Source organism: Podarcis melisellensis (assembly GCF_964234715.1).
Source record: "Podarcis melisellensis genome assembly, chromosome: 8".
NCBI lineage: Eukaryota > Metazoa > Chordata > Lepidosauria > Squamata > Lacertidae > Podarcis > Podarcis melisellensis.
The window spans coordinates 21,581,263-21,593,821 of NC_138540.1; the positions used below are offsets into that span (position 1 = coordinate 21,581,263).

The window sequence follows — 12,559 nt, forward strand, 5'->3', positions numbered from 1 at the left end:
CTGGTTTTTAGCATTGTGTTCGATGCAGCGCGTAATTAAACTGCAGAACTCGCTGCCACAGGAAGTGGTGTTGTCCACAAGGTCGGATGGCCTTAAAAGAGGGTTGGACAGGTTCATGGAGGAGGCTATCCAAGGCTACTAGCCATAATGGCTATGCTCAGCCTCCACAGCCAGAGGAAGTATACCTCTGAATACCAGTTGCTGGGAACCACAAGAGGGGGAAATTGCTGTCATGCTCATATCCTGCTTGTGGGCTTCCCACTGGCATCTGGTCAGCCACCTGCCCTGTGACCTTAGGGCAGGTAGAAATAATAACTGCTACTACTGCTCTATTTGACCGTCTTCTTTCTGTTAGTCCATGGCATGGGTAGGCAAACTAAGGCCTGGGGGTCAGATCCGGCCCAATTCCCTTCTAAATCTGGCCCACGGACGGTCCGGGAATCAGCATGTTTTTACATGAGTAGAATGTGTCCTTTTATTTAAAATGCGTCTCTGTGTTATTTGTGGGACCTGCCTAGCGTTTTTACATGAGTAGAATGTGTGCCTTTATTTAAAATGCATCTCTGGGTTATTTGTGGGGCATAGGAATTAATTCCTTTTTTTCTCCAAATTATAGTCTGCCCCCCCAAGGCCAGTGGACCGGCCCCATGCTGAAAAAGTTTGCTGACCATGGGGATGGTTCATGGGTATGGGGCAGGAACACCAAAGCTGCGTTTCCAGTAGAGTACGTGTATGGAATCTTTGTTCCCTCCAGAAGTTGCTGAACTACAATTCCCAACATTCCTTGCCATTGGTCATGCTGGCTAGAGCAGATGGAAACTGGAGTTTAGCAGTATCAGGAGGTGGAACCAGAGTTTCCCCACACCTGCAATGGAGTACACAGTGTAGGTTTGGGTATGGAAAGGGGGTTTCTACTGGTCTCTAGCTCTTGTTTTTGTTATTTAAGAACAGGTTTTAAAAGCAAGCTTCTAGCCCTCATGGCTGTGTTGAGAATTCAGCTTTTGCTTTGAAGTTTGATTGTTTGAGCATGGAACTCTAAATCACTTTACCTTCAGGTACACAGAGTGTTGTTTAAGCCTGTTGCATCAGTATGTACAAAATTTGACGTCAGCGTGGGGAAACCTTTGGCCCTATAGTTATTGCGGAACTACAACTCCCATGAACCCCCAGCAAGCATAGCCAATGGCCTTGGAGCATGGGAGCTGTTGTTCAGCGACATCGAGAGGGCCAAAGGTTCCTCGCATCTGCTCTACATTGAACACTCTTTCCTTTTCCTTCCCCAATCCACCCAAGTGCTTGCAAATAGCAGTTGGCACTTTATTGACATCAGGCCAGAGTCTGGGTGCTTCGAGGGTCACTTACACTCAGCCTCGCCTTCCTTGCAAGATTGTTGTGATGATAAAATCGGGGGGGGGGGTGTCAGTGTGAGTAGAGAACCACATCCATTTCCTTAAGTTCCTTGGAAAATAAACAGGATATAATTGTAATAATTTTTATGGTGCTCTCCCCAAGGAGTCTAGCCTAATGCTGAAAATAATAAATACCTTGTTTTATTTCCCCCAGGCTCTTAGTCTGTGATGGAAACTGCTTATAATTACTGGTGTTTATTCACCTCCTTATTTTATTATTGGGTTTTCGTTGTTTTGTGAATCGCTCCCAAAATGTGTGCTCCTCCCTCCCCAACCTCTTTTTTTTTTTTTTTTTTTACATTGCCATAAATGGATAAAATAAAACCACGTGAGTAATTTAGGGAGACAAGACTGTCCCCATTCAGCTCTTTATCTTGCAACTATGAATATTTGCATGGTGCAGGAAAAGTGACTAGGGAGAAGTTTTTCTTCTTCGCTCATAATACTGGGAACTCGGAGCCATCCGGTGAAGCTCAGTGTTGGAAGATTGAGGGCAAGCAACAAAAAGTACTTCTTTGCACATAGTTAAATTGTGGGATTCACTCTCTTGTGATGGTCCCCTTGGGTGGCTTTAAAAGGGAGTTAGATACCGCATTTTCTGTTCCATAAGATGCACTTTTTTCCTCCTAAAAAGTAAGGGGAAATGTGTGTGTGTCTTATGGAGTGAATGGCGCTGCGCAGAGAGGGCCACCTTAACCTCCCTGGGTTGTTGTGAGGTTGTTCTGTGATAGTAGCCCCCTGAGCAACTTGACAAACGGACAGGAGAACATTATTCTTGTTTTCCCTCTTCAGTCAGTCTTGGATTCCATCGGTGCCCAAACCATGTGCCTCTGTCTTTCCAAACGGCCAGATGATGCCATTTCTTTTCTGGGGCTTTCTGTGAGAGAATGAAATCCAGGCACTAATGCCTGTTAAAATGCTTCTACTGTTCACTTGCAAAATCAAGCTTTTGAAAAGAGGCTTTACAGAAATAAAAGATTCAGAATATATATATTTTTTCTTGTTTTCCTCCTCTAAAAACTAGGTGCGTCTTATGCTCAGGTGTGTCTTATATAGCGAAAAATAGGGTAAATTCACAGAGGATATGACCATCAGTAGCTTCTAGTCATGATGGCTCTCTGTTCTACCTCTCCAGTGTCAGAGACAACAAACAGACAGTTGCTGAGAATAAAATGCGAGGGCAGTTGCCGTTGTGCTTGGGCCCTGCTTGTGGGCTTCTCATAGTCATCTGGTTGGCCGCAGCAAGAATAGGATGCTGGACTAGATGGGCCGCTGGCTGGATCCAGCGGAGGAAAAAGTTGGGAAATGTACAAAACGGGCAGCTTCCAAAAAGTGATGGTGGTGGTGGAGAGGAATGCACAACGGTTTCTTTAACCATAACCTTGTCAAGCATTGGCAGAGCTCTGAAGTGACTGGAAGCCTCGGCCAGCTGCCCGCCCAGCTGGTACAATGCATTTCCTGGGTTATGTTTGACAAAAACAGCAGGAGAGAGTGTGTGTGCCTGAGAGGGAGAGAGAGAGGGGGGTGGGGGGAGTTTCAGGCTAGCTGTGAACAGAATTAACTCCATGTGTTTTAACAAAGTGATAGCTGGAATGGTTAGGAAGTGTGTGTGTGTGTGTGTGTGTGTGTGTGTGTGTGTTTTGGTGGGGAGATCTGGGCCATCTCCTTGCCTATTTCTCACTTCTCCGTCCCAAAGCCAGGTTATGTAAGGCTTCATTTGGCATTCAAGGGACATCACCAGACAGCGGGAAGGAGAAAATGCCCATTTTTCGTCTTCAAATTAAGTGCCCAGGAGATGTCTGGATTCCATGAGGAATTCTCATATAATGTTGGAACGCTACCAGCCTCATATCCCAAGTTGCTCAGGAATTCTATGGAACAAAGAAACATTTTTTTAAAAAAAATCAGTGGGTAAAATCAGGGCAGTTAGGAAGGTTAAGTCTGCCATCTTGATTCAGAATGGCATCCAATTGCATCCAAACATAGGTGACAACTTCCTCCTTGACCTCTGGGGAAGTCATGCAAAATGTGGTTACGATATGCTAGTAAAGGGTAAAGGGACCCCTGAACATTAGGTCCAGTTGTGACCGACTCTGGGGTTGTGACGCTTATCTCACTTTATTGGCCAAGGGATCCGGTGTACAGCTTCCAGGTCATGTGGCCAGCATGACTAAGCCGCTTCTGGCGAACCAGAGCAGCGCACGGAAACGCCGTTTACCTTCCCGCCAGAGCGGTACCTATTTATCTAATTGCACTTTGACATGCTTTTGAACTGCTAGGTTGGCAGGAGCAGGGACCGAGCAACGGGAGCTCACCCCGTCGCGGGGATTCAAACCACCGACCTTCTGATTGGCAAGCCCACAGCGCCACCCGCATCCCTCTATGCTAAGAGATGCCAAATGCATAGTAAACAAATGTCCCAAAATTTAATGTAGATAGGATTCTGCCTTATACTCATCGGGTTCCAGACAAGGGTCGTTCCTGGGACCTCCTGTGTGCTGATCTATCCCTGAGCTGCAGCTCTCTGCTGTCGGCCTCTAATATAACTACATCAGCAGAGAATTTGCCCTGGTTTGCAGAAAGTCACCTGGTGCCGTCTAGATGTTTTGGACTACAGCTCCCATCCTCTAGCTAGCCAGCATACATGTTGCGCCCTGTGGCTGCTGGGAGCTGCAGTAAAAAACTTGATGACGCAATTCCCCTGTGAGGAAATGTTTGCACATTTTGGGACTTTTCAGTTTGAAGAAAAAATGAGGAAGAGGTGACATGATAGAAGTTCATAATATGATGTTTGGCATGAGGAAAGGGTTTTTCCCACTCTCGCAACACTAGAATGCATGGACATGCAGCGAAGGTTAAACTATGGAACTCAATCTCAAGCTCTCAAACTCTTTCTTTCTTTTCTCTTTCTTTTTAAAAAGCATGCTTTATAGCAATCTGAAGATTTTGAAAATTCTCCTTGACTTGGGATCTTCTGATAAAAGAGTGGTGTATAAATTGATGGATTGAATAATATAATGTGTTTTTATATCTTCTGTGTCAGATCTAAGCTCCCACACCCAGGCCTAGGCACCCTGCGGGATGTAGCGGGAAAGAACCAGGGTTTTCTCTGGTTGTGTCGAAATGCCATCTGCCATTCTTCCTGGCCCTCCCCCCTCCTCTCCCCTCATCGCAGACATTCAGCCTCCTCTACTATCAAAGAACAATGCATGGGATTTTTTTTTGCAAAAACGCTACGTATCACATTGGTGCTAATAATAATATTTTCAATTGAAAATGTCAACTTATTTTTAGCCCCTTCCAAACATCGTACAATGCACTGACCTCCCTGCCCGCTCCCTTTCTAAATATGATGTCTAGGTTACATATCCACTCCTATTTTTTTGTAACTGTCTACTAATCCCTTTTAATTGAGACTGACAGACATAATCCCCTTAAGGCAAGGATTTTAATTGTTCTTTCAGTTGAAAGAGCTCCTCCTACCCCCCCCTTTCGTAATCGGTCTGCCTGTGATGTCTGAAGCACGACACGTTTGGTTGTGATGCGGTTGGATCCCAGAATAGCCATGCTGGTATATTTAAATTTTTCTTCCTCTCATGTGAGAAGGTATCTATCTATTTTTAACTGTCTGGTTTCTTTAGCTGTTCCTTTGGCTCCCGAGACATCTTTTGACTTATTTAGCCAGTGTGGTTAGAATCCAGCACTCTATCCCAGAGACACTAACCTACCTCCCAGAGTTGTTGTGAGGATAAGATGAGAAGGGTTGTGGGTGGGCCTGGGGGGGAGCATATATGCCACCTTGAACTCCTCAGATAGAAATCAAATAAATTTATTATATGAACACGTTGCAGTGGGATTCTTTTCTAGCTACTTGTTAAGAGTTTTGACTTCAGACTGAGGAGACCTGCGTTTTAATCTCCTGTCGGCTCCGAAAATCCCATAGAGCAAACTGGTAGAGCTCATGGTTTTGCACACAAAATGGTGTGGGAACCTATCAGAGCTTGAGGGCCGCATTGGGCCCCCTTCTGGGGGCCGCATGCCAGAGGTGGGCGGGGCCAGAGGCAAAAGTGGGTGGAGCAACAAATGTAAATGTTGCTTTTTGTACAGGAGGGTACTTCTACACACGTAGGTGCATGCACCTCCCTAGCCAGGCAGCCAAGAGGTGTGATCCGAGTTTAAGGGCACATTCCAGCCAGGCAAAAACACTCAAGAAGGGAGCGAAGCAAGTCTGGTGAGGGGCTGTCTGGGTGACAGATGGTGCGGCCAGACAGAGAGAGCTACTAGCTACACCCCCAAATCTCCTTGAAGGGTTCATTGATTTTTTTTTAAAGTGTATATGGCCACATTCACACCATACTATTAGAGCACTATGGTACCACTTTAAACTATCATGGCTTCCCTCAAGGAATTCTAGGAGCTGTAGTCTTTTTTGAGGCAGGGTTCTAATAACTATTGGCACCTCTGGTTGGACACGGTAAGAAGACTCCATGGAGTGCTGGACCGATCCAACAGGACTCTCCTTATGTAATGTCGTATTCCCCTGTTGCTAGGCAACCGCAAAGCGCATCTTCCAGGGCCAACGAAAGCATCCATCACCCATGGCTGTATCTAGACTCCACCACATGTGGAGGTGGGACATCTCTCTAGGTGGGTGCCTTTTCACCTGAAGTGTAGAAGTCATGCGCTTAAACTCCAGGGAAGGTGCCCTTTCTTAATCATGAGAGGACATTATCTATGCAGCAAGAGGCCTAGGGGAGCCATGGAATCGCTTTTCTGGGCGGCTCTCGAAAAAAGGTTAGGAAGCCGGGCTTGAGATGGAACGTATTTCGCTTTCTGTTTTCTCCTCTTCTAAGAACCTTGTTGTCTCTGAACGCGCGAGCGTTTGCCAAAGGACTCGCCAAAATAACTGTCAATCAGCACCGAAACTCTGTTCTGATATCTGCTCATCAATGGTGTTTTTTTTTGACTAGAATAACCTAAAAGGAGCCTTTGCTAGATCAGGCCAAAGGTCCATTTAGACCCCCCCCCCATCCTGTTCTTACAGCGGCCAACCTGAGGCCTATACAGAAAGCCCGTGAAGCAGGGACCTGCAATGTTCTGTGGTATCTTTCATTTTGATAACTGGCATGCCATTAGTGGTATCTATTTGATAGCTGCAGAGGCAGAAAACATCCACACCATATTTTAAAGCACTGTGGTACCACTTTAAACAGCTGTGGTTTCCCGCAAAGAATCCTGGGGGCTGGTGTTTGTTTGTAAAGGGTGGTGAGAGTTGTTAGGAAGACTCCCTATTCCCCCTTCACGGCGCTAGTCCTACGCAGAGTAGATCCACTGAAGTCAAGCCTGAGAGTTGACCCGCTGATGTTGATGGGGCCAAGTTAGCGGAGTCCATTAACTTCAATGAATCTGCTCTGAGCAGGGCTAGCACTGGACGCAGCATACAAAGAAAGGGCTGTGCTGTTAATCTTGCCAGCATTTGCCACACAGTTTTGACAGGCATCAAATATTAAGGCCACATTCGCACCAAAGAACTGTGGCACCACTTTAAACAGCCATGGCTACCCCTCAATGAATTCTGGGAATTATAGTTTAAGGGTGCTTAAGAGCTGTTCACTTTCTGAGGAGTATAGGGGTCCCCTGACAACTCTCAGTACCTTTAACTACAACTCCCAGAATCCTTTTGGGGGAAGGCATGACTGTTTAAAGTAGTATGATTAGCCCCATTTGTACTGGACATTTAAAGAACTACCATTCCACTTTACAATGTCAAGGCTTCCCCCAAATCTTCCTGAGAACTGCAGTCTGTTGAACCACTCAGGTAATTACTGTGCTATGATACTGCTTTAAATATATAGTACAAATGGGGCCTCAGTTGGAGACAACCCTGTGTTTTGCCCAGATGTTAACGCTGCTGTTTTCAATGAGGCTTGCTTGCTAAGTTAGTGTGCTTTGTGTTGCAGACTTTTTTGCATGTATAAAATTGGAGTGTTTTGTCAAAAGCTTATTTATTTTGTACTATTGTTACATTCATTATTACATCTTACATCCCTCTCTTTACTACAGTGAGCTCAAGGCAGCGTACATGTTTCCCCCCAGTGGCGTAGCGTGGGGGGTGCAGGGGGGGCCGGCCGCACCGGGCGCAACATCTGGGGGTTAGGGTTAGGGGGCGCAAATCCACGGGTTAGGGGGCACAAATTACTTGCCTTGCCCCGGGTGCTGACAACCCACGCTACGCCACTGGTTCCCCCTCCCCATTTTATCCTCACAACAACCCTGTGAGGTGGGTTAGATTAAGGGGCAGTGACTGGCCCAATATTGGCCTTGTGAGCTTCATGGCTGACTGGAGAATTTGGACCCTGGTCTCCCAGGTCCTAGTCCGTTCAAAGTGTGAGTGGCAGAGCTGGACATCTCATCCTGTGTTAAATATTTGTGAATATTTGTTTGAGCTATATAATATAAAGGGGAGTATGTCTATTCCAAGCCAATAGGAGTCTGGCTTCAGCTCTGAATGCGACAGCAGCTTTGATCTTAAAATAAATAAATTTGTGACCTTTCCTAATTTATTTTGGAGTCCTTGAACCAATGAATTTCCCATTGCTTTTAATTCATGGCGCTCTACTTGTGTGTTTAAAAGAGCATCCATTTTCTACTTCATCTGTCATGGGCTGCCCTTGACTTGTTAAGTGTTTGATGGTGTGTTTGAGATGTGGCTTTGCCTTCTTTTCATTAATGCAAATGGGGTGAGAAGCGTTCATTGTCTCCTGTGCAAGTATTTTTAGTTCCTGATCTAATTTTAGGCCTTGTCATCAGAAAGGGGAGAGGGACTGTGTCAGAAATTCATAGGTGCTTTTTTTTTTTTAAAGCTTCCTTCTGTTTTGAAACTTATCTGTAAAAGGGTGGGTGGAGGGGGTGATCAGAACTGTGTGAGAGAGCTGCTGCTTCCTGGGTTGCCCAAGTGTCATCTGAGATTTATCATGACCACATAAACCTGAAACCAGCAGTTTGGGGCCTACTGGTGATCATCTTATGCTCTTAGTCATTCTGTTCCCCTTGACTGGTTCTAAAGGAAGCAAATTTCAGAGGAGGAGGAGACTGTGCATTGCTACTAGCCACATTGGCTGTGTTCTGCCTCCACTATCAGATACACTGTGCATCTGAAAACCAGTTTCTGAGAATTGCAAGTGTGGAGAATTGCTGTTGCACTCAGGTCCTTTTGACATGCTTCCCATTGGGGCATCTGGCTGGCCACTGTGAGAACAGGATGGTGGACTAGTTAGTCCACTTGACTTGATCTTATGGCATCTGGAGAATTATGTCCCTGTTAGAATGTATGAGAGCAAAGAAGAACAATATATGCCCACTTGGTGAATAGTAAGGTAAAGGTAAAGGGACCCCTGGCCATTAGGTCCAGTCGTGGCTGACTCTGGGGTTGCGGCGCTCATCTTGCTTTATTGGCCAAGGGAGCCGACGTACAGCTTCCGGGTCATGTGGCCAGCATGACTAAGCCACTTCTGGTGAACCAGAACAGTGCACGGAAACACCGTTTACCTTCCCGCCGGAGCAGTACCTATTTATCTACTTGCACTTTGACGTGCTTTCGAACTGCTAGGTTGGCAGGAGCAGGGACCGAGCAACGGAAGCTCACCCCATTGTGGGGATTCAAACCGCTGACCTTCTGATCGGCATGTCCTAGGCTCAGTGGTTTAACCCACAGCGCCACCTGTGTCCCACCACATGTCTTATGCCACTTGGTGCATAAGAGGCACCAATTGGCCTTCCATAAGTTGCTGAACCACAACTCCCTATTGCTCATGTTTGCCGGGCCAGATGGGAGTTGTAGTTCAGCAAATCCCAGAAGACTATAGTTTCACCCACATACTTGGTGCATAGCAGCCACACTGCCTTAATCTTCCCGGCATGCTTTGTGAACCCATGCGTGTGTTTTTTTCCATCTCCCCGCTCCCCAGGTTTCATCAATGCTTTGCCTTCTGTGCTGTGAGCCGGCCGTCCGGCCGTCAACTTGAGGTTGCCTGCGCCGGGCGATGGACTTTGACCCCTACGCAAGCATGCAGGTTGGAATGCGGGTGGTCCGTGGGGTGGACTGGAAATGGAGCAACCAAGACAACGGCGAAGGGAATGTCGGGACGGTGGTGGAGATCGGTCGGCAGGGCAGCCCAACCACCCCAGATAAGACCGTGGTGGTCCAGTGGGACCAAGGAACTCGCACCAACTACCGGACGGGGTTTCAGGGAGCGTACGATCTTCTTCTGTACGATAATGCACAAATAGGTAAGTAAATAACACGGGAAGCTGCCTTATACTGAATTAAGCCACTTGTCCATCTGTGTCAGTACTATCTACACCAGTGGGCCTCCAACCTTTTTCTTCTGGGCCACATTTTCAGAATAAAAATTTCCTTGCCCTGATTTTTTTTTATTGATAAGAAATACACTGGAAAACAAAAGTAGCAACTCCTGGCAGGCTTTGATTTGTAATGGAACATGGCTACTTTATTATATGATAACAGTACATCCAGAAAGTAAAAAACAAGGCGGATACATAAGAACATGAATCATTCCCAACATGTAATATTGATTGCCCTTGAACCTTTCTGCCACCCTTCTATCCTCTCCTGCCACACGCTTTTGAGAACCACGGGTCTACACTGACTTGCTCTCCAGAGTTTCAGGCAAGTGACATTTCCACCTCTCCCTGGAGATGCCAGGATTGGAACCTGGGACTTTCTGCACTCAAGGCAGACGCTCTTGCACAGAGCTGCGGTCTTTTCTCAAAACCTAGGAATTTGCATCGCTGAGCCACACCAAGCATTCATCCAGCATTGTCTGCACCAGTCAGAGTAAAGAACCTGTGGGCTTCCCCTGGTTGTTGGACTGTTGTAACTCCCAACTGTCCTCTGGCGATGTTGCTGGCTGGTGACATGAAAAGCCACAGTTTACCCCCAGCTGATCTACACTTGTTGGCTTCAGAGAAGGGTCCTTCCCTAGAATGATTTGAGGATACTGGGTGCCCATGCATTATTTCAGACACCTCTAACATAGGGTTACCAGACATCCCCCGTTTCCAGGGGACAGTCCCCGGATTTGCGAATAAGTCCCTGGAAAAATTCCATCCCCAGAATATCCCCAGATTTCATCTAATGTCCCTAGGAAATGCAGTAGCGACAGTCTCAGCAGCCCGGAGCAGTTGGCTCTGGCTGGCTTCTGGGCTGCCTCCACCTTCCCTGACCCCAGCAACTAAGCTTTGAAGGGAGGCTTCATGCTGCCTATCAGAACAGCCTCCCAACTCCTACTTGCATGCAAGCAGGAGCGGGGCGGGGATCTCTCAGCTGTGAAGGGAGGCTACATGCTGCCTATCCGAGCTTGCGTGCAAGCAGGAGGGGAAAGGGATCTCTCAGTTAGGCAACAGGAAGCCTTGCTTCCCAGCTGAGGGATCCCACCCCCCTCCTGCTTGCACGCAAGTAGGAATGGGATTGGGGCTGCTTTGATGGGAAGGAAGGCATTGTGCTGCCTGAGCCTTGCCGCCACCACTCTCCACCCTCCCTTCTCCACCTTCCTGCCTGACCCACTGTGCACCGCTTCCCCACCACCGAAGAACCAACAACTCAGGGGCTGCGCAGGCTTATGGAGAAAGGAGATAGAAGCCTTGGAGGAAGGGGAAACATGGCGGTTGAGGTCAAGGCGGCGGCCGCCCCTCTGCCACCCCCATCTCTGCATCATCAATGTCCCACACATGTAGTATATATAAAGGTAAAGGTAAAGGTACCCCTGCCCGTACAGGCCAGTCTTGACAGACTCTGGGGTTGTGCGCCCATCTCACTTAAGAGGCCAGGGGCCAGCACTGTCCGGAGACACTTCCGGGTCACGTGGCCAGTGTGACAAAGCTGCATCTGGCGAGCCAGGGCCGCACACGGAAACGCCGTTTACCTTCCCGCTGGTAAGCGGTCCCTATTTATCTACTTGCACCCGGAGGTGCTTTCGAACTGCTAGGTTGGCAGGCGCTGGGACCGAGCAGCGGGAGCGCACCCCGCCGCAGGGATTCGAACCGCCGACCTTTCGATCGGCAAGTCCTAGGCGCTGAGGCTTTAACCCACAGCGCCACCTGCGTCCCTGTAGTATATATATATGTATGTAATTAAAGTGTCCCCAGATTCATTGAAAAAAATCTGGTAACCTTACTCTAACACACACACTCTCCTGCTTACTGAAAGCCACACGTGTTAATAACCTTTCTTCCATAAGGGAGTTTCTCTAACCCCTTTGATCTCTTTGGTTGCTGAAGCTGCTGATGGCGACTCTCGCCTCTTTCTTTCTGTCTCAATTAGGCGTCCGCCACCCCAACATCATCTGCGACTGCTGCAAGAAACACGGGATCCGCGGGATGCGGTGGAAATGCAAGGTCTGCTTCGATTACGACTTGTGTATGCAGTGCTACATGAACAACAAGCATGACCTCTCCCACGCCTTTGAGCGCTACGAGACTGCTCACTCGCAGCCGTAAGTGATAGAATCAGAGATTTGTTGGGTTGGAAAGGGGTGCCAAGGGTCATCTAGTCCAACCCCCTGACACTTACACATACCCCCGGTGTACATTGTCTGTAAGCAAAAGAAATGTTAATATATAGAGAGATAGATAACAAGAGGGTGACGTGTTCTTTCCTTTTAGGGCTCGATTCTATCCGTACTTGTTTTGCTTCAAGGGGTAGGAAACTGGAAACTGGCAAGCCAAGTATGGCATGTGGTATGATGCTGGAAATCCCTTGGGCACATGTCCAGTGATATATAATATTACTTTTGGTTTAAGTTGTTGTCCTCCTCAATTTTGTAGCTATCAGATCCTTGATATATGCAGTTTGCTCATGTACTTTTAAGTAATATTCCTTTAGAATGGGGATTAATGGAAGAACAAGAAAACTGTATTTTGCTCTAGATCTCTAAGAGACTTATACTTGGAGCCTGGAAGGATAAACACCTATTGTCTAATATGCAGCAGTCTGAGGACCTTGCAGCCTTGGCTACATCTTGAACATATTTCTTATAAACACCAGTTTTGTGTGGATACCTGTTGGGACATTTGTACGGCTTCTATCCAGTGGCATGTGGTGAAGTTTTTCATAGGGGAACAGTTAGGGC

General features: G+C 47.2%; 1 protein-coding gene across 1 annotated transcript in view; it reads left to right on the plus strand.

The window, feature by feature from the left end:
• MIB2 (MIB E3 ubiquitin protein ligase 2) overlaps window positions 1-12,559 on the plus strand; it is a 75,796-nt gene that overhangs the window by 20,575 nt on the left and 42,662 nt on the right. The window contains exons 2-3 of the mRNA XM_081923951.1: window positions 9,377-9,698; window positions 11,752-11,923. Of these exons, the coding sequence (XP_081780077.1) occupies window positions 9,452-9,698; window positions 11,752-11,923 (419 nt within the window). The 5' untranslated portion in view covers window positions 9,377-9,451. The remainder of the gene's footprint in view (window positions 1-9,376; window positions 9,699-11,751; window positions 11,924-12,559) is intronic.